The following is a 21,935-nucleotide window of genomic DNA, read 5'->3' as shown; positions in this document are numbered from 1 at the left end:
TATTTCAGAACAATTCAAATTAGAGTCCGGAATAAGTGTGCTTAAATTTTAAATTAATTATGTAATTAATTAAAAATAAAAGCAGAGTTAAGATACCGGTAGTATTTTCTCTCGTTCTGCATACAAATGTATGAGGCTTTTAGACCTCTCTGCTATGATTCACAGAACTTGATGTAGAAAATATAAACACATTTAACCAAGACAGAAAGAAATGGGATCAGTGCCAACTGGATTTCACAGTTTGAACATATCAACACTGCAAAATGGCCAGACTTGGACAAAATGATGTTTTATCATTTCAGATGTAATATTTTCACATAATTCATTGCATCTAATTATATATTATCGCATACTGCATATGTTTACTTTCTGCATCATAAGTTCTCATTAAATAATTTGTCAGAGAAAGGATAGCTGGCTTTCTTTTATCAGAAAAGTGATGCTGCAGTAAATCTAATACCTAGGGACTAATTTCATTTGACTTTATCATGAGCTGGTATGAGCCCATACTGCTGTCTTTACACGACTTCCAGCGATCACCCTGCTGATTGCTAAGGCCCAGATCCAATGACTGCTCAAGTTAAGAGGAGTCATTCTTGGAAGATCAGAACACACTATAGTAGGTGTTAAGCATCCTGAATTCCTATTGGCTTTATGCGGGAAAGCACAATTCATTGTACTTTTTTTGTGAAGTTAAATGATATCAGGATGTGCATGACTTGGATGGTCATCTCTGTTTTTATAAATAAAAATCCAAAATATATAAATAAATCATTTAAAGGTGGGCGTGTTTTGAATTCCAGGAAACTTGCCAAAGTTGAAATAATGGTATTCTTTCTGGAGTGTCTAAAATAGGGAAATGGGCAGAATGGAAATAGCAAAATAGAACAGAGAGTGTATGTATGTTTTTAAAAGAATTACTCTTGGTTGAAACAAGTTTGTATTATCATATAAATAAAAATACATTTCTGTTGCACATCTTTTGCTGACCAAATCCATACAATTTAAATAAAAAGCTTTTACTGTAATTTTTATTGACCAACCTACCAGAGGGAAGGAAGAAAGAATCCAAAGTGGAGTTTTCCCTTTTACAAATATAGCCAACTTTCTGATCACATTCACGGTTTTCCCATTTAGCACTTTTTCTAGGATTTAGTACTACACAGATTTTTCTAGGATCCAGAGAGGGGCTTCCTTCAAGAAATGAATTTAAAACAAGTGAATTTCTTCGTAGGCAGTGCACATCCTCATGTCACTAGCTAAAGGAACAATTTGTTTTGTATCTTTCATTGATATTATTACTTTTATACTGTAGCTAAAGAAATATGTTAAAAATAGCTTTTTACTTGGCAATGTCCCTTTAAACACTTATAATAAAACATGAATGACACAACATCTGATGTAATAATCAACAGGTGTCAGGTCATACTGATATGACTGCTTAATAATGAACTTAATGGGATAAATTCTGCCCTCATTTACACTCATGAAATCTGAGGACACAATTTGGTCCAATATTTGTGTCCACTGCATATCCTCCGATTGGCAATTGTGCATAATTCCAGCTCATGCTAGGAATTATATACATATGTATTGGGAGAAGAATGCACCCCAGTGTTTGACTCACCAGATGCTAATAATAAAGAGAAATTTTATGCATTTAGGGGAAACATTCATGTTCCTTTTATACATTCTATTTTTATTTAAGAAGGTAAAAGGAATTCAGTGGAAAAATCACATTTGCTAAAATAATTGGACACAGGAGAATTTTATTTCTGACCTATATGCCCCATTGTCAAGTAAATGCGGAAACGACATGGGTGAAGGCTGTAGGAGACCAGAGCACAATGCATCTTGTCTCAATGGGGTGGAACAGAAAGTTTGATGGGACTGGTGTAGAATAAAGAAACTCTGGAGTCCTGGGGAAGATAAGAGCAGATCTGGCTACTTGGGCTTACCCCAGCCACTGTGTTAGGAAAGGTAGGTAGCCATATACCACAATTCCAAAGGAACGTTAAGATTTGGCGAGGGTCAGGAAAAGGAAACCAAATGTATTTGCTCAGGAAGCAAATATAATGTTGAATAAAATTGAAGTTTTTGGGGCAGCTGAGATCATGACAAGAGTTTGGAATTTGAGCCACTTCATTGTTATTATGACCACAGTAGAGATTACTTCAGGGCTAGAATGTAAATGCAAGGGGATTCACAGGGTCAAAGACTGTCTATGATATAAGAGGAGAAGAAAATCCCGAAAGTAAAGAGGAGAACCTCTGAAAGAACCACCATTACTGAGAGCTGATACTTTGAGATGCTCTCAAATGGAGATTTGAGAGTTTAAGAGGCACAAAGAGAATGTTAGATGTCTTAATTGACTCAACGGTACCTCTAAATATGTTCTTCATGCAACCCATCTGTTACCCAAACAGAGGCTAGGTAGGATTTTATTAGATTTTACTTTTGATATAAGGTTTTCTCTTACTTTTCTAATGAACTTGGTTTCCTTAAGATGATGATTTCTGTTTTTTTAATTTTCAGATAACGTTAAAAACAAAACTCCACTGTCACTGTCCACTTTAAAGTGGAGCTCAGCTCCAATGATGTTCTATTCATATGGCTCTTAATACAACTACTATGCTTATAGGTGGGGTAGTACAAAATTGTAACCAAGATCCATTCAGCATTCTAGCTGCAGATTTTCATTCTTAAAAACATTCTAAAAAATTATCCCTACCTGGAGCCCAGTTTAAATATCTGAAAGGCCTGCCACCACTCCATTGCCATCCACAGTTGAAATTCAGACTGTTAAGTCCAATCCAGAGATCAGATCTCGTCCTGTCAATCAAATCTAAAGAACCAAAAGAAATTAAAATACATCATCATACATTTGTTGTATAATACTTTACAGCTTCAAAGTTTTGAAGAGATTAATAGTTGTCTGCTTAGTGGTTTCCAAACATCAATATGGTTTTGTGTTTACTTGTAGTAAATATATTACACTGTTATTAAAATATATATATGGCAAAAATACAAATACCATATTATTTGATCTGAATTGGATGTCATTAACCAGAACATTTAGTGTTTGCAATAAGCTTTGGAAATAAAAGGCATTATGTGCTGCAAATAATATTTTTATTATTAAATTTACTCTAAGTTTTGATGCAAAATCATTCAAAGGCTTCATTCAAACAGAACCTCTATTTATGTGCACAATATTTATGTGAGCTGCTGACAGAGATAATCTAGTCAGGTGCTTTATATGAAAGGAAACTCCCAAAATGCTGTCAGGGTTGGAATTTCTATATGAAGAACAGCTGGTTTTCCAATCCAAGCTTATAAATGGCAGGATTTAGTGTAATATGCAACAAAATAGCTATTCTTTCAGTCTTATCATACTAAGTACATTTTCCTAAACTAATCCAATAACTTTTCTTTAAGATTGATCCAAGTCCCACCTAAGTCAATGGGAATCCTTCTATTTATCTTAAAGGGAATTGAATCGGACACTTTATAAGTAATTTGAATGGTAATTCCCTGTCATTTCAAAAACATAACTTTCAGAGTTTAGATATTTTCCTAAGTTAGCACAATGCTAATTTCAATAGTGTCATTATTTACAATATATGATTAAACCATTGAAAAGTTAGTGATCCTACACAGAAAAATAAACTTATGTTTTCACTCAGAATTGCTTTGATAACTCACCTCTCAGATACGTTTGCTCATGTATCTCTGTGATACTTAATAATTTTGCATTCTGTTGCTGACAGCTTTTCCGTGCTTGGTGCCATGTTAGAGCTGATTGGAAGTTTATCTGGTACTGGACACCTGTTAAAGGGTCTGTAGTCCAAAATCTGTGAGTTTCATTATCTGCATGAGAGAAATGGGATGCAGTGTTGCGGTTTATTATGACCGATGCATATAAAATGAATGATAGAGCTTAACTGTGAATGTATTTGTAAAATCGCACAGCTCCAACAGAAAAAACAGAATCCTTTCTTTAAAAATGGGAGTCTATTGTGCTTTCCCACGCTGACATATTTGGGAGATGGAGTCGGGCAAGCCAGGGAAGGATTAGAGTTGACACAAGAGTCTGCAACCTCAGAAAGAAGCGTGCAGGACCAAAGGGGTTATTTGTTTCTAGTTATGTCACCAGATTCAACACTATGACTGGCTGCAGTATAAGCACACACATCTTCATTGGCTGGTTGAGGCAGGAGTGGCACAAAAACAGTCGGCACAAACTGGTGAATCTGGCCTTTGACTTTCTTTCTCATTCTGAAAAAGCAAGGCAGTTAAAAACCAATGACGACATTGATGCAATAGTAAGGCTGAGATTGCATTTGTATTATCTTCTGTAAATTCAGAGTTTCTAGTGTGACCTCCACTCTAACGTCATATGCGTACCCATTTCAATAGAGTCTCAGAGTCATAGAGGCCAGAAGGGACCACTAGATCATCTAGACAGACTTCCTGTAAGTCATAAGCTACCAACACCACTCAGAACCTGTACACCAAACACAACAACCAAAATAAGACTAAATATTATAGCCCACAGGAAACTAGACTATTATGTGCTACAGGCAGAGAATAGGAGGGACCGAGGTCCACCAGTGCTGGAGACCTGTGCAATGGCAGGGAAATGATTAAGTGCAGGCCCACCAACAGCAATTCCAGGCCCAGGGCAGGACAGTCAATGCCTCCCCGCACCCCCAAAAGAGTTGGAATAGGTCCAAGTGGGCTTCTGCCAGAAGTTTTTACTTATTTATTATGTGCCATGCAGGTTCCTGGGTGGCTGCGGAGTTGGTATCTGCTACTCAGCTTCCCGGATCCCTTGGACTCCCCATGGAGATTACTGATTAACTTGGGAAGCTGAGTAGCAGATAAAACCTCCTCAACTGCATGGGTACCTGCATGGTTAAGGTTAAGATTTTGTCATGGTTATTTTTAGTAAAAGTCAGGGACAGGTCATGGCCAATAAACAAAAATTCACGGAAGCCCATGACAAAATAGGGGCTGACGAGGGTAGGACTAAAGCCTAAATGGTGTGGGGTGCAGGGGAGAGATGAGAGGCCGAGTCCCACTGCAGAAGAGGTGGGAGTCCAACACCCGCTGCTGCGGCAGTTCAAAGCAGGGGTGGCTGAGATCTGCAGCCTGCTGAAGAGGAAAAAGTCACAGAGGCCTCTCTGAAAGTCATGGAATCTGTGACCTCCATGACCTAATCTAATCCTTATGCATGGTGCAGAATAAATGAGCTCGGCTCAGGGGAGGGGCAGACATCAGGAGCAGCAGGGGCCTCAGGGGAAGGGGGCATGTGGAGGACAGTGACGTACCAAGGGTCTCTGGTCTCTGTGGGCCAAGCCTACATTTGTGTCCCCCTCCCAGACCTCATGCCCCCCCACACGCAGGGCAGGAGGGGTCCCAGCACTGACCCCCAACTGCCCCGGGGGAGGGGGGGTCTATACCTGCAGGTGGGGTGTGAGGCGTGGGGAGTGTGCAAATGTAGGCTTGGCTCTGCTACCTCTCTCCTCCCCTTATGTGCCATGTGGCACCTGCCTCTCCTGCTGCAGTGGCAGCCCTGCAGCCCGGCGCTGGCATGGAAGGGATGGAATCACCTCACTGGCCTGGGGAGGAAGGCTGGGCCGGCCCTTCACGACATGTGGGGGGAGGAAGCACTGAGGGGCCCCTGCCTTCGGTACGCCACTGATGGATGAGAGGAGGATATGTATCTATCCTCCCATCTGCCTGGCCCCTTTTAAATCACCGGGCCCCTGGGCAATTGCTCCCCTTGCCCTCCGGTGTTGATAGGCCTGATTAAGTGGGATATGCTCAGATAATCCTGGCAAGTGACCTGCACCCATTGCTGCAGTGGAAGGTGAAAGAAACCCATGGTCACTGCCAATCTGATCTGGGGGAAAATTCTTTTCCGACCCTACATATGGTAATCAGTTAGACACGGAGCATGTGAGCAAGAACCAGACAGACAGCAACCTGAGAGAGAGAATGGCTGGTGCCCCTGCCCACCACCCCGACTCAGTGTCCCATCTCCAGCCATGGCCACCCCTGATGCTTCAAAGGAAGATTCAAAGGAAGGAGATAAAAAACCCTCCGAGAATACATTGGGGAGGGAATAGGGGAGGAAAAGTCTTTCATTGCAGGATTAAAGAACATTGGGCAAGGTCACATACTATTTGGGAAATAAAACAATGAAAAGAAACTTCAAAGGAGTATGCTACTCGGCAATAAAATTAAATGTCCTGATTCTACAACCCTTACTCATGCAGGGTCAGGGTCGGTGGCCTATTCCATTCCCTTTGTACCACGCATCTCTGCTGACATCTCCCAAAGGGATATACATCTAACATAGCCAGCTCCTATGTCATCCTACCTGCAGCTCCAACATAGGGGGCCTGTCAGGGGTGGAGAGGCAATATGCTGCTGCTCTCTGGAGCCAGCAGTGGGACAAGTAGTCCCTTTTAGGGCAACTGATAATGGCTCCCTAATTCACTGATAGTTGCATGCTGACTACTGTAGAATTTAGAATTGCCTAAAAGTGCTGCTCAAAACTCTGCAGTTGATGACAGTCCCAAGCCACTGTTTGCCATCTGGGAGCTCTTTTTTTTATAACTATAGATGCATAACATAACATATTATAGGGCTGCCTTGTAATGCGTTAGATTTCGCATTATTGCTCTCTAAGAAACATTATAGGGTGGAGGCAGAGGATGATGTAAAGTAAATCAGTTCAAGTTTTTGACTTGTGAACGTAACACTGTCAGTGACATTTCATCAGTGTGGGTCTATTTCCTAAATATTGTGCTATTATATATTCTAGGTCAACATTCAGAACTTACATTTTAACGGGCAAAATCCATACAATTGGTCTGTGTCAAAGTCTGCTGTTGTTCCACACCAGAGCAAGCCATCTGACCTGGCAGCATCTGTACAGTCAGCGTACCATTTACCAATGAGCTTGAAAGGGAATACGCAGGGTGCCCCATTGGCATTCCCTAGCAATGTAAATAAATCTGAGGATACAAAAAAATGATGGAAGTCAATATAGAAATAGTAATTAAAATAAGGATGCTTGAGGTATCCAACTTTCTAATCCTCTGTATCACATGTGGGAGGGTAGTGCATGCATGGTCACTTGTGGCCACTTGTTTTACTATCAGAGCGGCATAAGACTGCCAAGGAAGCACTGAAGCAATGGCGTGACCTACACATTTGTTCCATGTTATCATTAGCTGTGGCAGCCGGAGATTGAACTTTCAGAACTCATGCTCCTGAGCTAGTGGAGGCAACTAGTTATTTTCACTAAATTCATTTTAAGATAAGTTTCTCTGAATGGAAAAAAATTGTGTACCTCATATATAAAAATGGAATATTTTAAACTAAATATCTTTTCAGTTCATCCCTTTTCATCATGTAAAGTCACACACAGCATCTGGAGGGAGCTGTACACAGAATTGATTTTCTTTTCTGATATTAATGAGCCATCAGCATTGAAGTGTAAAGTAAGCAGAGATAAATTTGTGCTTTTTCATCCAGTAACGGCAATGTAATTTACCTGTACATATACTGTAGCTGAATAGATAAACACCGTTACATTTAATAATTAACAATAATGTAATTCCATATTTATTTTAAAAATAAAAAGACAAGTATTACGCTTTTTTCCTTCATGGTGCTGAACAAATCATACCATAGTATGACTCATGTAAAGTGAAGTGTGTCTTCAGGGTTGGAGTGTATGAGCCCAGACATACTCAACTACAGTCTCATAGGAGAACTGAGCATGGTTGATTATATGACCTGATGAATATAAATCAAAATGATCTAACGTGTACACAAATAAATTAGCACATAACAATGAAAAGATTCATTTTCAGACTTTACCTTCATAGCCCTGAGAGCACAAACCATCTGTGGTTCCATAGATCTTCCACTTACTCCTTACACCTGATTCCTTCTGCAGCATAATATTTCCATTTTCTCTGCTGTCAGAGTTAAAAAACAAATCTTCTCCTTGGATTGCAAGAAGGGTCTCATTTCTGCATTCCCATTGTTGGAGTTCACTTGTCTTGTTACAAGGATACAGAGTGATCACCATCTGGTCTGTCTTTGAAGGTACTCCCAAACATAGCTGCAATGCTACACTCATAAGCTGGTGATCAGAGACCCACCTGAATTTTTGTGACTCAGTGTCCTGGTTGCAAGAGGCAGTTGTGACAGAGTTAGAATTCTGAGCTTGTACACAGTGCTTGTGGTCTTCATTATATATTACAAATATTTCATTATCTGCAAAACAAAATGAGAATAATTAATTCATTTGGGTTAGAGAGAGGTTGAGGGGAAAACTGTAAGCAGATGTGAGGTGACGTTTTATTGAATCAAGTCTGGGCCTTTTACCCATGTCAAGTGATTGTGGGCTCATGTCCCATTTATAGTGACAGAGACAGTATATTCAGGAGCCCTGGTAAGTGGGTAATAAAAAATCAGGTGTGATTTGTACATACATAACACAGAGAAATGTTCCAGAGGGGTAGCCGTGTTAGTCTGTATACGGCAAAAACAACGAGAGTCCTGTAGCACTTTAAAGACTAACAAATTTAATGTCTGCAGGCATAAGCTTTCATGGGTGAAAGTGGGTTACAGCCCATGAAAGCTTATGCCTGCAGAAATTAAATTTGTTAGTCTTTAAAGAGCTACAGGACTCTCATTGTTTTTGTTATAACACAGAGAGACAATCAAGAAAAGAAGAAATGTAACCATTTATATTGTACCACATTTTAACTAAGCAATAATTATAATGGAACTTTCTTTTTTTTCTTTAATTATATCTTGAAAGCACACTTCTTCCAACTAGCTTTTCTAGATGCCCTAAATGCCCTAATAACAACTATGTGGGTAAAGCCAGACAATAGCTACGCTCTCAAATGAACTCACACAGGAAAATGATAAAAGACAAAAACACCCTATCACCCTGAATACTTGGCATGAAGTGATCACTCTGTATCTGACCTCATCCTCAAAGGAAATCTGCTCAACACTTTCAAAAATCAAACCTGGGAGCTTAAATTCATTACTCTGCTAGAGACTAAAAATCATGGACTGACCAGAGACACTGGATTTATGGCTTATTACAACAATCTAACTCACTAGCCCCCTTTTTTTGTCCTATGACTGCAGAGATGTTAATGGCCTACTCTACCTTGAATGGTCCCTTACAATATGCACTCATTACTTACGCTAAACAATCTGTTCCACCTTGTATTTTGCTGTGATACTGGGAGTACTTTTCCCAGACCTGAAGAGGAGCTCTGTGTGGCTCGAAAGCTTGTCTCTCTCACCAAAAGAAGTCGGTCCAATAAAAGATATCACCTCACCCACCTTGTCTCTCTAATATCCTGGGACTGACACAGCTACAACTACACTGCATACAAAAATAGTAGCTTGTTATCTTGCACAATTTCCTATGCCCTTTCATTAGTGCAGTTACAGTAAGACTCTAATATAACTTATACAATTAGATGATAAGCAAATTCCAGCTCCTGCAACAAAACACAGTATGTGGAGGAATGGTTAAGCAACATTATAATTCATGTCAATATGGATGGCTAGTATTGGCATTTGCTTTGTAGAAGGAACTGTGTTCCATCTCCCGAAGCCTTCTAGCTCTGGGGCTTACACAAGTTTTGAAGGAGCTCATGTGTGGCATTTTATACAAATTATTTAATGAGTTAATTTTTATATTTGTAAATAACTTGCGTGTAAGCATAAATCTCAGCTTATGGGCAACATACCCTGCTCCAAGCAATGGGGTGAGTGTGTGCTACCTGGGAGGATGGCTGGGGTCTTACTGGAGGGCTATGGTTGCTTGGAGGAGTGTGGGGAGGTCTTGTTGGATGGCTGAGTCTGGCTGGAGGAATCTGGGAACATTTCTGAGCCAGTTCACATGTTGCCACCACCTGCTTCTGCTGGCTGTTCCTTCCCTGCTTGGATCTAGCAGAGGGAATTCAGCAACAGAAGAGACTGCCTGGCCTGGTGGAGTAGGTGCTACAGGAGCCCTTTTGTGGCAAGGTGGATCAATTGCCCCCTACCCATAAACCAGCTGTGTGTGTGAGGAGGATCCCGCTGGACTTTCAGAATGAGTGACAAGGGTGCCGAGTGCCTGAGTGTCAAGTGAGGAAGCCTTTTACTTATTTATTTGTTGTTGTATATTCATAGGTGGTCGGTGGTAAGGGCCTTTTATTTCATTCTTCCCAGTGGAGGCAAATTGTTTTTTAATGTCTAAAACAAAACAACAAAATGAATGATGGGAGACTGAGGGGGTCAATTGCCTGAATCGCCTGTATAGATATTACCTCTATCTGATTACATTAGCTTCTGAGTCAAATGAATATACCTTTATGGAATTTTTAAATAAAAATAACCTCTTTTATATGTACAATAGGCCTGGGCCCCTTTCATCCCTGCCTTTGATCAGTGATTTTAAACAAGTCTATTGCCCACAATTCCATGCTGCAATTGTAGTGTGACAACAGAATTTCTTATCAAACAGAATTCTACAGACAGCTATTGATACAAAACATTCTATTAGATATACTTAAAACTAAAAAGGAATTATTCTAGAGTATCACTAAATATTTCAAACATGGGTGTCTAAAGTTTGGATTCTAAATCCATATTTAGGAATGTCAGTGGAGTTGGCTTCATTTTCAGAGCTCCAGTACACGCACAACTCCCAGTGACTTCCGCTCCTGAGGGCTAGATTGCGTCTTAATATCACAGCTCTGAGTGAACAGAGTTGAAGAAGCCACAGGGCAGAATCTGGGAGACTTTGAGTAATCCAGGTCCATGAAGAAAGATGATCTTGTGAAGGCACTGGATTAAGATCAGGAGATATTGATTCAAATTTCCTGTGTGACACTGAGCAAGTCATTTAATCTCTCTGTGCCTCAGTTCTCCAATTGTACAATGGGAATAACAATAAATCATTTTCTTCTACTCTTTTGTCAGTTTTGTGCGTTTACATGGTAAGCTTCAAATGGGCAGAAAATGTTTCCTATGTATTTATATAATGTGCTTAGCATAGTGGTTCCAATACCAGTTAGGGCCTCTAGGTGCTACTTAATACTAATAATAAGGTATAATAAGAATAGTTCATCTTGGGATACCAGTGAAGTTCACACTTCAGCTGCAGTGGTGCAGTCCTTTTAAATAAACTCTGATGGCTAATGCAGAGCAAGGGGTAGGCCAAATTCTACTCTCACTTAAGCCACTCTTTTGGGTGGCTAATACGTCTGGCAGTGTTGATATGAAGTAGCTTCACTTAGCAGTTATATTGTGTCTGATCCCTGCACCGGGGTCCACTGAAGGATCGGAGTAAGGCTGCTTGCACCCTGTCCCCATCCCCAGTACATTAATGCAGGGCTAACCATGATCTAGCCTAAAAGTTCTTATTCAGAGTTAAATATCCACATACAACCTTACCTCTGCCCTGTGCCAATGCCCACAACCATCTTCTGTCTATATCCTGGATACTTTCTTACATCCAAGCTTATATATTTCTAACACATATCCGCACTGTAACATCCAATTATTTATATGCAAGTCACAACTTATCTTTTACAAGCTCATTAAAGTGGAAGAGAGTATAGATTCACTACAACATTTTACTCTTTTATATAGATATATGTTGCTGATTAAATCAGATCCTGCAGGAATCTCCAAGACTGTACCTGAGTGTGTCTGCCACTGCTCTTACTTCTGCTGCCCTGCTAGGCCCTGCCCCTCCTGCTTCTGTAAATATTCACTTTCCTCTGAGAAGGGTCCCACACATCTGGATAAGTATTGCTATCCTATTTCTTTAAACCACTCAAATTAAGATTAAGAACAAATGCAAAATAATCAAACTGCATCAGAGTGTCAAAGGAAAAGCATGAGAAGGAGAAGCACTTTCACATCCACTCTTACAGGGGAGACAAAACAAGGACTTACCCAGTAGCTGCAAAGCACTGTAAATGAGACAGATAAAAACCAGCAACATGGAGAGAGTCATCACAAATGTTTCACTCCTTTCCACCAAGAGATGAGCCGTAATTAGTTGCAATCAATAAAATCCTTCTCAAACAAACTAGGTGGCAGATCCTCCTCAGTTTCAAAAGGCTGATAGATCAAGGGAAAGCTCTGAGCTTAAAATAAGGAAATATCCTGTCACATGTGGCATTTTAAAATAACATGAATTCACAGTGTAAACTTTGCTTCTAAGAACAAAGTTTCCTTCCATAGAAATGCAGGCGATAAAGTAGTGACAGTCAATACTGTTTTTCTGGACTTATGTTAGTTTTACAGATGAATCAGTTGTTGGATTGTCAGGTCAATCAACTCTCTAGTGAAGCTATCAGAAAGCAAACAGAATAAAAGAGCAAAACTATTCCCTTTCCTTCAAAAAGGAACATTAACTCTCAAAAACATATATAGCAAGGAAGCTATGGAGCAGAGAATAGAAAACAGGCCTTCTGAGTCCAAGGCCTTGTTGTTACTGCTAAAAAGTTATATATTTTACCTCAGGGTAACTAACATGTATCAGCTACACCGAGGTTAAAAACAAGGTGAAGATAAGGCACTCCAGTTGTAGTCTGAAGTAAGATAGGCCAGGTCAGCATGATACTTCTGCCTGGAGTTGACCTTGTCTAGTTTATCTCACGGTAAAACGAAAATATCTATTGTTCACTGTGTTTTTACCTCAAGATAACTCATATACGTTAGTTTTCTTGAGGTAAAAAATATACCTGATTTAGCAGAGAAGGCAAAGTCTTCAGGGCTATGCCATCATGTGCCCTATCCACTGGACCATGCTGCCATTGAAGAATTAGGAATTTAGAATATTGTAGACCAAAATCCTGAATGTCAAAAGGTTTGAAATAGCTAAGGTTCTAACACCAACATTACAGCTGGCCATTATCTTAGTTTATTCTCCATTTGACAGAGAGAGCCTCCTTTTGAAAAAGAGACAAAGGTTCCAAAAGTCATGTAGATGCTTTTGAAAGTTTCACCTCTTGTGTCACCAGAAACTCCACAAACCTGACCTTCCACCAACAGACCTACAATCTGGTTTACATTGCACAAGCCAAGAGTAAGTTTACACAGTATATTTAACATTTCTTCCAGCATAAAATGAAGAAGGTAGGGGTGGGGAAGACGAAGAGGGGAAATGGCATGCACGATTTTATATTTTTTTGTGAATTAGTTCTCACAATTACAGATTGTACTGTTTGAAAAATATGAATTAAATGACAAAAGGCATTCAGCTAACTAAAGAGTGAAAGCATTGCATCTATCAATGAGGACACACTTCTTTGAAAGAAAAGTTGTATTAGACCCTTGCAAAGAATGGTGACGCACCTAAACAGGACATTATGGATCTGTATATGTGCTAGAAGAGTTGTGACTCAACAGTTAATCTACATGGTTATACTTCCTCATATACCAGGTAGGATGAGAGAAGCTGTAACTTGAATTAAAGATGGGTAGGTATTTGTATGCTCTATTAGAGAAGCTGTCTGATATAACAGCTCATCATAAACTCAAGAGGGAAGGAAGAAACTCTGAAAAAAGGGAGGAAATGAATAAGTTGCTGAATTCTAAAGAAATGTCAATAAACAAAATAGCTACTGAGTGTAAGGTTTTGCCTGTTTCCTGCCTGACTACCAGAGAGTTGTTCACTCCAGGCCTGCTGAATCTCCAACAGGTCCTCTGCACCATGTCACATCCCTCCCACCTTGATTTATAACCGACAGTCCACATGGCATGAGCACACTCGCTCCATCTGCCATGAGGGGACAACATACATTTAGGTGACATGGGATTTCCCCATTAATAAATGCAGCGTCATGTACCAGTATGTGATACTTGTTTTGGTATCTTCAGAGGCATGAAGTCAGATATGGCTGTGTTCAAGATGAAAGGGGCCTCCAGGAGATAGTAGTGAAGGGCCTTCATTGCCCAGTTATTAAGACAGGTGGTGGTTTGGGTATGGTTGGAAGTCACTGTGAACACAGCCATAGTCCAATACTTTGACAGAACACTGTAGGCTAGACATAATTGGCCTAACCCCAAATCTGATGCTACTAGATTAATTATTACTGGAACTATAGACCTTCAGGCACTGGAAGAAGAGCCTGTTGTCTCCGTGGAACAGGTTAAGGGAGTCACATTCTACCACAAAAGAAGATAAGATAGAGCTGAAGTGCATCTCAAAGATGTTTTCCCTCTCTGCTCTTAAAGGAAGCTGTTTTTATAGAGTTCCCTGGATAGCCTCTAAATTGGGGCTTCAGCTTCAGTCTGCTTCACTACCCCCTTTTGGTAAGGCCGAGAGGTGGCAAAAGGCAGCAGCAAAGAGGGCCTGGTCCAGCAGGAGCCTGCAGAAGGGGACTGGCTGAGGCCCCAACCAAGAGATGGACACTGCAGCTACGATGGTCAGTACAGAGAAAAGCAACAAGGGAGAGGCGAAGGACACGCCCCCGTCCTCTGGGGTGGATTCGGCTCATTGAGTTCATGAATTCTGTTTGCACTGGTTCCAAAACCAGTGCTGTGTTACTTCCTTCCTTTTATTAAAAGGTTTACTTTCTACACTCAGACTTTGTGCTTGCAAAAGGGGAAGTATTGCCTTTTGGGGGCGCTCAGGGGATAGTGTGTGATTTCCCACTGGTGTGATTTCTAACTGGGTGGGGGCTCAAGCTGGTTTGGTGTTGTATCATTGACAGGAACCCCTAGATATAGACCTGGCCCTTTGCTGCTGCCAGCTTTGCCTGGCAGAAGGGTTACAGAAGCATTTGTAAAACTCTCAGAAAATACATTCTTTACTCAAAGAATAAGTGGTGTAAGATACAGTGTGTGTGTGAGGAGGGGTTGATGCACTGTGTTAGTCATACCCAACAAATAAGTTGAATTCCCACATTAAAGGCAAACGAGCCTTATCTATGAAATAGATCTGGTTAAAATATTTTGAATTCCAGATTATTTTGAGGGGTGGACAAGTTTTTTGTGCTAAAAATTTCATGAAAAATATTCATGAAATTTTCAACCAATTCCCATTATGAAGTCAGTTTTTGCAAGATGTACTGCAAGGGGAAAGCATAATTTCATCTGAGTTCAAGAAGCACTTTGCAGACCTCTGGATCTAAAATGAAGCTATGTCCACTTCAGAATTGGCTTACAAGTACAGGATTACAATAAAAGGCATGGGTTTGAGGACAGAAACCAAGAAATAATGAGGATCCCTCCTACTCTAATTCTTACAGAGATTGTCTCATATTTATTAACTTTATGATCTGAACTTCTAACATTTGTTTGCTATTGCCTGTTGGAAACAATTTTATTGTTATTGGTTTTGATAGGAAAGAGATGCTATAGTATTTCTAGTTCCTGTTTCTATTAGTCTTTGTATTTTAAACTTACATAAGAACTTAAAAGACCTGCTTCCTTTTTCTCTATTTCTCATGTAAGTTACTGTATCTTCATTATGGGACATTAAACTACTTGTGTGTTTGTGAGCATCTTTGTCTTTGTTTCATTCATGTGCAGTATCTGGTTTAAAACTGGCTGCTAGATAAATCTAGTTTAAACAAGAAGAAACCCTGGTGACATAAAGATCTGTTTTTTTTACTTTTCCTGCCGTAGAAAGCCCAGACCAAAAATCATGTTCTTTTGCACCTCAAAAACACAACTACTCATTTATGAAAAGTAAAAACCTGTCTTTATCTATTTAATCTGAGGATTACTTAGGTACCTATCACTATGTCACCCAGGCATCATCACAAAAGTAAACAAAACACACCCTTTAACCTGGTCCTTAACAAGCCAGAAGCTGACTCTGCCTTAAGCCTTCTCTTCAAACATTAAAAGGCCTTCATTAAAATGTCATTATTTAGAAAAAGCCAAATAATAAAGATATATCGTGTACCATATCTTAAAAGTAGCCAGACATGGGCTCACAGGGATTGCAGGAGAAAGGGGCTCCAGAGCAGAGTCACTGCTTTGAGGAGGGTTCAACTTTGCAGGTTTTTCTCCTCAGAACACTTGAAGCCTTGGTTCGCGTCTGTTCCTTGGAGATAGGTCTTTCTGCAATCTGGCACAGATTATACAAAATGTACAGAAAGGTAAAAGAGTCTAATATGGCGGTATGTTTGAATGCTACCAAGAAATGTTGGTATGCCTTAATGCCATACTGGTCCATAGCATCTCAATTCAACTCAATTCACAGAAAGTCATAAAGGGGCAGAGCTGGATTTCCAGTTAGGTATAGTAGGCATGTGCCTAGTGGTCCCAGTGTTCTAGAGGCACCTAAACAGTGGCAAATTACCGCATGGGCCCATGGGACCCGGTCCCAGGGTTTCCGGCCAATTTGGGGGCCCCACACAAGCACTGGACCTCTGGCACCGCCCCTCTGGCACCGCCCCCTGCTCCTCCTCTCCATGAGGCCCCACCCCCTGGCCAGGCCAGAAGAGCATATTCCCCACACGGAAAACACAAAGGTCAACTGTAGGCCGGGGCGAAGGGGGGCTGAAGATGCTGTGCCTAGGGGTGTGTAAGGTATAAATCCAGGCCACAATGAAATGCACAACCAAGTCAAACTGAAACAAAAATGGTCACAGACAACTTTATTTTCTATCTGCTTTACATTTATTTCTCCTTTTAGACAGGCATATGTTGTACATACTTTATTGCTCCCCCATGGTCTTAGCCCACCCATCTCACAAGTAAATGCTTCACTTGATCAGTATCTCTGCATGCTAAATTCATCATTACTTATCTAAGTTTGTGAGATATATCTTCTGTTTATATATTTTATGTTGTTACTTTGAAACTGATACAAAAAAGTTCATATTCATAGAATCTTATAAAAATGCAAACCTAGAGAAAAATAAACAGTCTTCTTTAGTTTACAAAACTCCAACTGAAGGTGTGAATGAGGGAAAGCCATTTACATTTGGCTTTCACCTATTCATATATTGTGAGAAAAGTATTTTAATTCACACATGACATAAATTTGGTAAGGTTACAGAAATCATATTACAAAAATCACAAGCTGTGCAGCTAAGATTATAACACTGAATTAAGAGTGGAAAAAATAATTTGTGTAAAAGTAAGATTATTGCATTTGATATATATATATATATATATATATATATATATATATATATATATATATATATATATAAGTTACCTTGACTGAAATAACACTACACAGTCTTTTAAATGTTGAACTGATATATAGTCCAAGCAGCTGGATCTCTAGAGTGACACCATGGTGAGAGAATTCTCACTATTCACCTGTCTTGACATTCTTTACGGATAATGGCAATGCAAGACTGAAAACCAAAGATGCTTACGTGTTAATTCACACTGCTGTGTGTTTCATTTTAGTTTTCTTCAGTTTGTCTATTTGCCATAATTATAGTTAGCCACTCTGTATATTTTCATAAGTCTTCCCCTTGTGAAATTGTTTTAGGACCTTTTCAAGATTACAAAAGGGATAATTGCGTCTGCTGGTATGTATACAAAACATGCAGAGCTCAAAATAGTGTACTAGGAGAATGCTACTTTTGCTTAAGATTTCATTCATTCCAGTTACATACATTTTTCTTGAAATAAGGTATATGATTCACTTATTTTATCACACTAGATAACAGTGTGTTCATTTTGTTCTTTATTGTCCACAGACTCCTTTGTGTCACTCACTCCAGTTACAGTATCTCTGTGCTCTAACAGCATGTTATTGAAGCTGGCATCTGTTTGTAGTTTATTTTGTCTTTTTTTCCTGAATAAGAAGTAGGCTGTGAGGCCTGCTCCTACTAGAATGAGGACCAGAATAATTAGCATCCAAATTGTGGTGTGGGCAGGTGCTTCTGAAAATAAATGCAAAATAATTACTAGAGAGACAATTGTTATGATAGATACTAGGCAGCAGACAACAGAAAACCATCAGCTTGATTCTCCTCTCACTCACATTGAGGTAAATCAGGAATCAACTCCTTTTGAAGTCAAGAGGTTATACCCTCAACCATCCTATGGCCCCTGTGCACACTTCAGGCAGGGGGGGAAAAAAAAAGTCCGGAAACTACCTCAGCCACTCTACTGATGATTTCCTCAGCCTAGAATTTCCTCAGTCTAACATACCATCTCTACGTCAATCCTCTCCCAGCCTTGAGCATGGAGAAAGTGACTGAGATAAAGAGGAAACAAGGTGCCAATGCAGTTCAGCTATCCTGAGATGCCACAACAGCCCCATGGGATCATAGGTAGCTCTAAATCATGCTGGGGCTGAACTTAAAGTCACCTTCTTCCCCCACCCCTGTGACCCCACCTACAGTCCTATGTTGAGTGCAGGTCAGAGAACGGGGAATATTTGGTTTAATAGATTTACACCTGTGAGGCATCCACATAGGGGCATACTGGGGAGGGGAGAGGGCAGGCTGATGGGCAGAGCACATGATCCCAAGGGTAATCTATGGGTCATTTTAGCCCCTGGTTGGCCCAGGAACAGGGGAGCAGAAAGGCAAGCCCAGTATTTTATGCTTGAATATATTTTCAGTTTGCAGAGATCTTTTGTGATTGTAAAGAAGTGACAGCATGGAAAGAAGAATATGGAAAGAGAGTAACCCTACCCCCCAACAATGTTAATTCAAAACTTTCTCCCACTTAAGAAGGGAGAGAGTCCTGCCCCTATGCATGAATGAGATACATGAATAGTTTAGCACACTGAAATGCATTTGATAGTAATTATGTCAGAAAATACAGTAAATAACAGTTATGAATTTATGTGGATTTATCTTTGAAGTTATTTGTGAGAAAATGGTCCTACCTTTTTTAATTATTGGATTCTCACTTGGTTGAGCTTCAATCACTTTCAAAAACAAAAACAAAAAACCCCACATTTAGTCAAAATCTGCAAACACCTGCATTTTATCCTTAAAATATATAGGCAGGAAAGCACATACTGTGGAAAGAAATACAGCTTTAGACATATTGCTTTATTCATTTTTTGTAGATGCGCTAAATGAAACTAATAAAGATGAAAAATGTGATACCCATTGTAGCAGAACCAAAACACTTTAGTGATAAAAGTGTCTTACTTGCTTCTTGATTAATAATCAAACAACATCCAAGCACAGTGAGATCCTAATTCATGAAGGTACTTAAGCATGTGAGTAGTCCCATTGACTTCAACGCATTACTCATGTATTTACAGTTACACATATGCACAATGACCTGGTTTCTGTGAACACAGATATTTGTAGTTGTTATTCTTCCAAAAAGCCTTGGGAATTACTTAAAACGTATAACGCGCCCATCATGTTTTATACCTCATTTAATGCTAATCCACAAAGAATGGCCAGAGCCTCCCACCTACCCCAACTGTTCTGACCACTCTCCCCATTGTACCTCTCAGGCAGTGCAAAGATACCAGACTTGGCCACAGCTTCCTAGTTGACAATTCTCCCTGTGGGAGATCTCTCTGCTGATGTAAAGCCTCCAGAGCTGACTCCTATACCAACTGCTCACTCAGCCCTGGCAGAGCTGGCTCCCTGTTGGCCCCACATCTCTTGCACTGAATAGATCTAAGTACAGGAGAGAATCTGGCCCAAGATATTTGAATCATGAAAAAACCTCCCTAATTTTCTGTGCTGTACATAGCCTATTCAAGACATAATAGGCTTTAATTTAATATGCTCCAGTATTCGCAGCCCATAAATTTTGCATCTAAAGAGCTCAGATCTCAAACACTTGATTTATAGCAGCTCAGTTGTCTCATGCTGTTTCTCTGTGCTGTACAATGAGGGTGCTGTCTGCAAGGCTTTTAAAATTAACACCACTTCCCAATGCTTAGATGACAAGCGGATGATTAAGAAATCAAGGGCAGATTTCAAAGACAGGCAATGGGATTTCACGGCTATTAAAAGGCAGACTATCTTTCAGGCGCAGCCCTGAGCAGGAGGCAAGACGGTCCTGCACCTCTCCAACAGGAGCAGCCTGAAACATCATGCTGAAGGGAGGCATAGTGCCTTTCAGTGCCTTTTGGAGAGCAGAGGGAATGTGCCCACTATGCCACCAGTTAGAAGGCTGCAGCATGCACTCTAGCTCAGCAGCCAGTCAGTTCTGAAGGGCAGATGTGACCACAGCCACGCTCCCTTCCTCTCGCTCAGCTGGGGCTGGACCCTGTTTCAGGGAACAAAAGGATGAGAAGGCTCCTTGCACATTCACCCAACATTGTGCTTTCACATAGGGACTGGGGACAATCAGTCCCAAAGGTACTAAACAGGTGTCAGCACCGACTTAGCGCTTTCTAATATATTTGGCAACAAAAAGTAAACTGTTGGTCTATAATGCTATGAGCTCATGATATAAGATATAGGAAAATTGCCTCAAAACAGGCACTCAACTCATCTAGAAGACCCTTATGCTACCATCTGCACAAAAAGCTGCGATGTGATGCAATCTCATCCTCTTAAGGGAAGAGACTAATAATAGGTGAACCTTGCAAACTTTAGAACTTATACCAACCCGTGTGGGTTGCAAAATTGGGCAGGAAAACAAGCTTGTGTGTCATATTTCTAGTACTTACTGTTTGAATTGAGTCAGAAATACAAGAGTAGCATAGCTCATGGTATTTTGATACATCTGCTTTCTGACAGAGGCAGATGGTGCTGAATTGCACAGAAATAAAATAAATGCTAACCAATGCACTTTTTTGAGCTTTTAAAAGGTTTCCATTTGTGTTCTGAATGAAGATCCAGTTTAGTAATTGCTTAACCGGAATTGGCCTCATTGTTTCCCCTCTACTTCTTTTCCGGAACACAGTACATCATGTATCTTCACACGATAAGAGGAAGAAAAGAAAATCACTGAAATGCAGTTCTTGTTCTCCGAAAGTAAAAAAATTAAAGCAGGTTAGAAAAGGAAAGAAAAAAAAATCACAGAAATGTTTAAAGAATTTTCAAGTTCAGTAACATCCTGAGTTATTGCTTGAACATTCTTCTGTCTATGCTCACAGAGTGCAATTATGTGGGAATGTCTGAAACCGTATACAATACACCATGGAGAGTACCAAAATCTTGGTATTACTGAGGTGTCTATGCACTTGTCGCTGATATTAGGTAATAACAAATAAGATATTGGGACATCTACAGCAGTAAGTGGAAGGAAAGCCATTGAAGTTCCATGCAGTTAGTTTTGGGTAAGCCATATGAGGCATACATTAGATTTGCACAAAAATTGGGGCTGGATAATCAGCTGGCCCATTAAACTTTGTAAAATGTAGAATATTTTAAAAAATCTCATATACATTTTGTTATGTGCTCTTTCTTAAATTTTGATTTCCTCTCACACTTACCACCCCAGTATGTTAGAGCAAATAGTATCCTGGCACTCTAAGTATGGACAGACTTATGTAGCATGAGCTCTGGTTTTTGATATTTTAGTGTCAAACGCAAAAAAAATGGCTCTAGATTATATTCACACCTGATATTTGTGAATAGGGCCTTTAATCTGTGGTATTTACCTTATGTGAATGTTCAGACATTTTTGGCTTTAAGTTGTAAACACAAACAACAAGGAGAAATGTGAACACAATGTATTTCAAACAGCACAACAGTATGTATTTTGTAGTATATGTATGGTGGTATTACTACTAAAATAAAACCATAAACATCAAATCATACAATTAAACATATCACTTACTCTTTGGTTTCTTACAAATGGAACCTTTTTTGGAAGAGCAGGGAATGGTATTCCAGTATCCTGATGATGTAGACATTTCCACACAGTACTCAAGCTCATTACTTGAAGGCTGTCCTTCATTCCAATTGACAAAACCTACTGCAGTTTTGTCTAGCCATAACCACTGCCCTAATGACAAAATTAATTAA

The 21,935-nt window shown here is 39.9% G+C and overlaps 1 protein-coding gene across 1 annotated transcript in view; it reads right to left on the bottom strand.

Annotated features, from left to right (window-relative positions):
• Positions 1-21,935, bottom strand: part of LOC137162252 (macrophage mannose receptor 1-like) — a 108,925-nt gene that overhangs the window by 35,185 nt on the left and 51,805 nt on the right. Inside the window, exons 26-33 of the mRNA XM_067561855.1 lie at positions 21,748-21,915; positions 18,872-18,913; positions 17,690-17,915; positions 12,004-12,020; positions 7,900-8,301; positions 3,706-3,870; positions 2,779-2,845; positions 954-1,043 (exon numbers count right to left, since the gene is read on the bottom strand). Of these exons, the coding sequence (XP_067417956.1) occupies positions 954-1,043; positions 2,779-2,845; positions 3,706-3,870; positions 7,900-8,301; positions 12,004-12,020; positions 17,690-17,915; positions 18,872-18,913; positions 21,748-21,915 (1,177 nt within the window). The remainder of the gene's footprint in view (positions 1-953; positions 1,044-2,778; positions 2,846-3,705; positions 3,871-7,899; positions 8,302-12,003; positions 12,021-17,689; positions 17,916-18,871; positions 18,914-21,747; positions 21,916-21,935) is intronic.

This window comes from Emydura macquarii, unplaced genomic scaffold, assembly GCF_026122565.2.
Source record: "Emydura macquarii macquarii isolate MOO-44397 ecotype Brisbane River unplaced genomic scaffold, CSIRO-AGI_Emac_v2 contig_2422, whole genome shotgun sequence".
In the NCBI taxonomy this organism is placed as follows: domain Eukaryota; kingdom Metazoa; phylum Chordata; order Testudines; family Chelidae; genus Emydura; species Emydura macquarii.
Note: the sequence above shows the minus strand (reverse complement) of the source record. Positions and strands in the feature narration are given on the sequence as shown.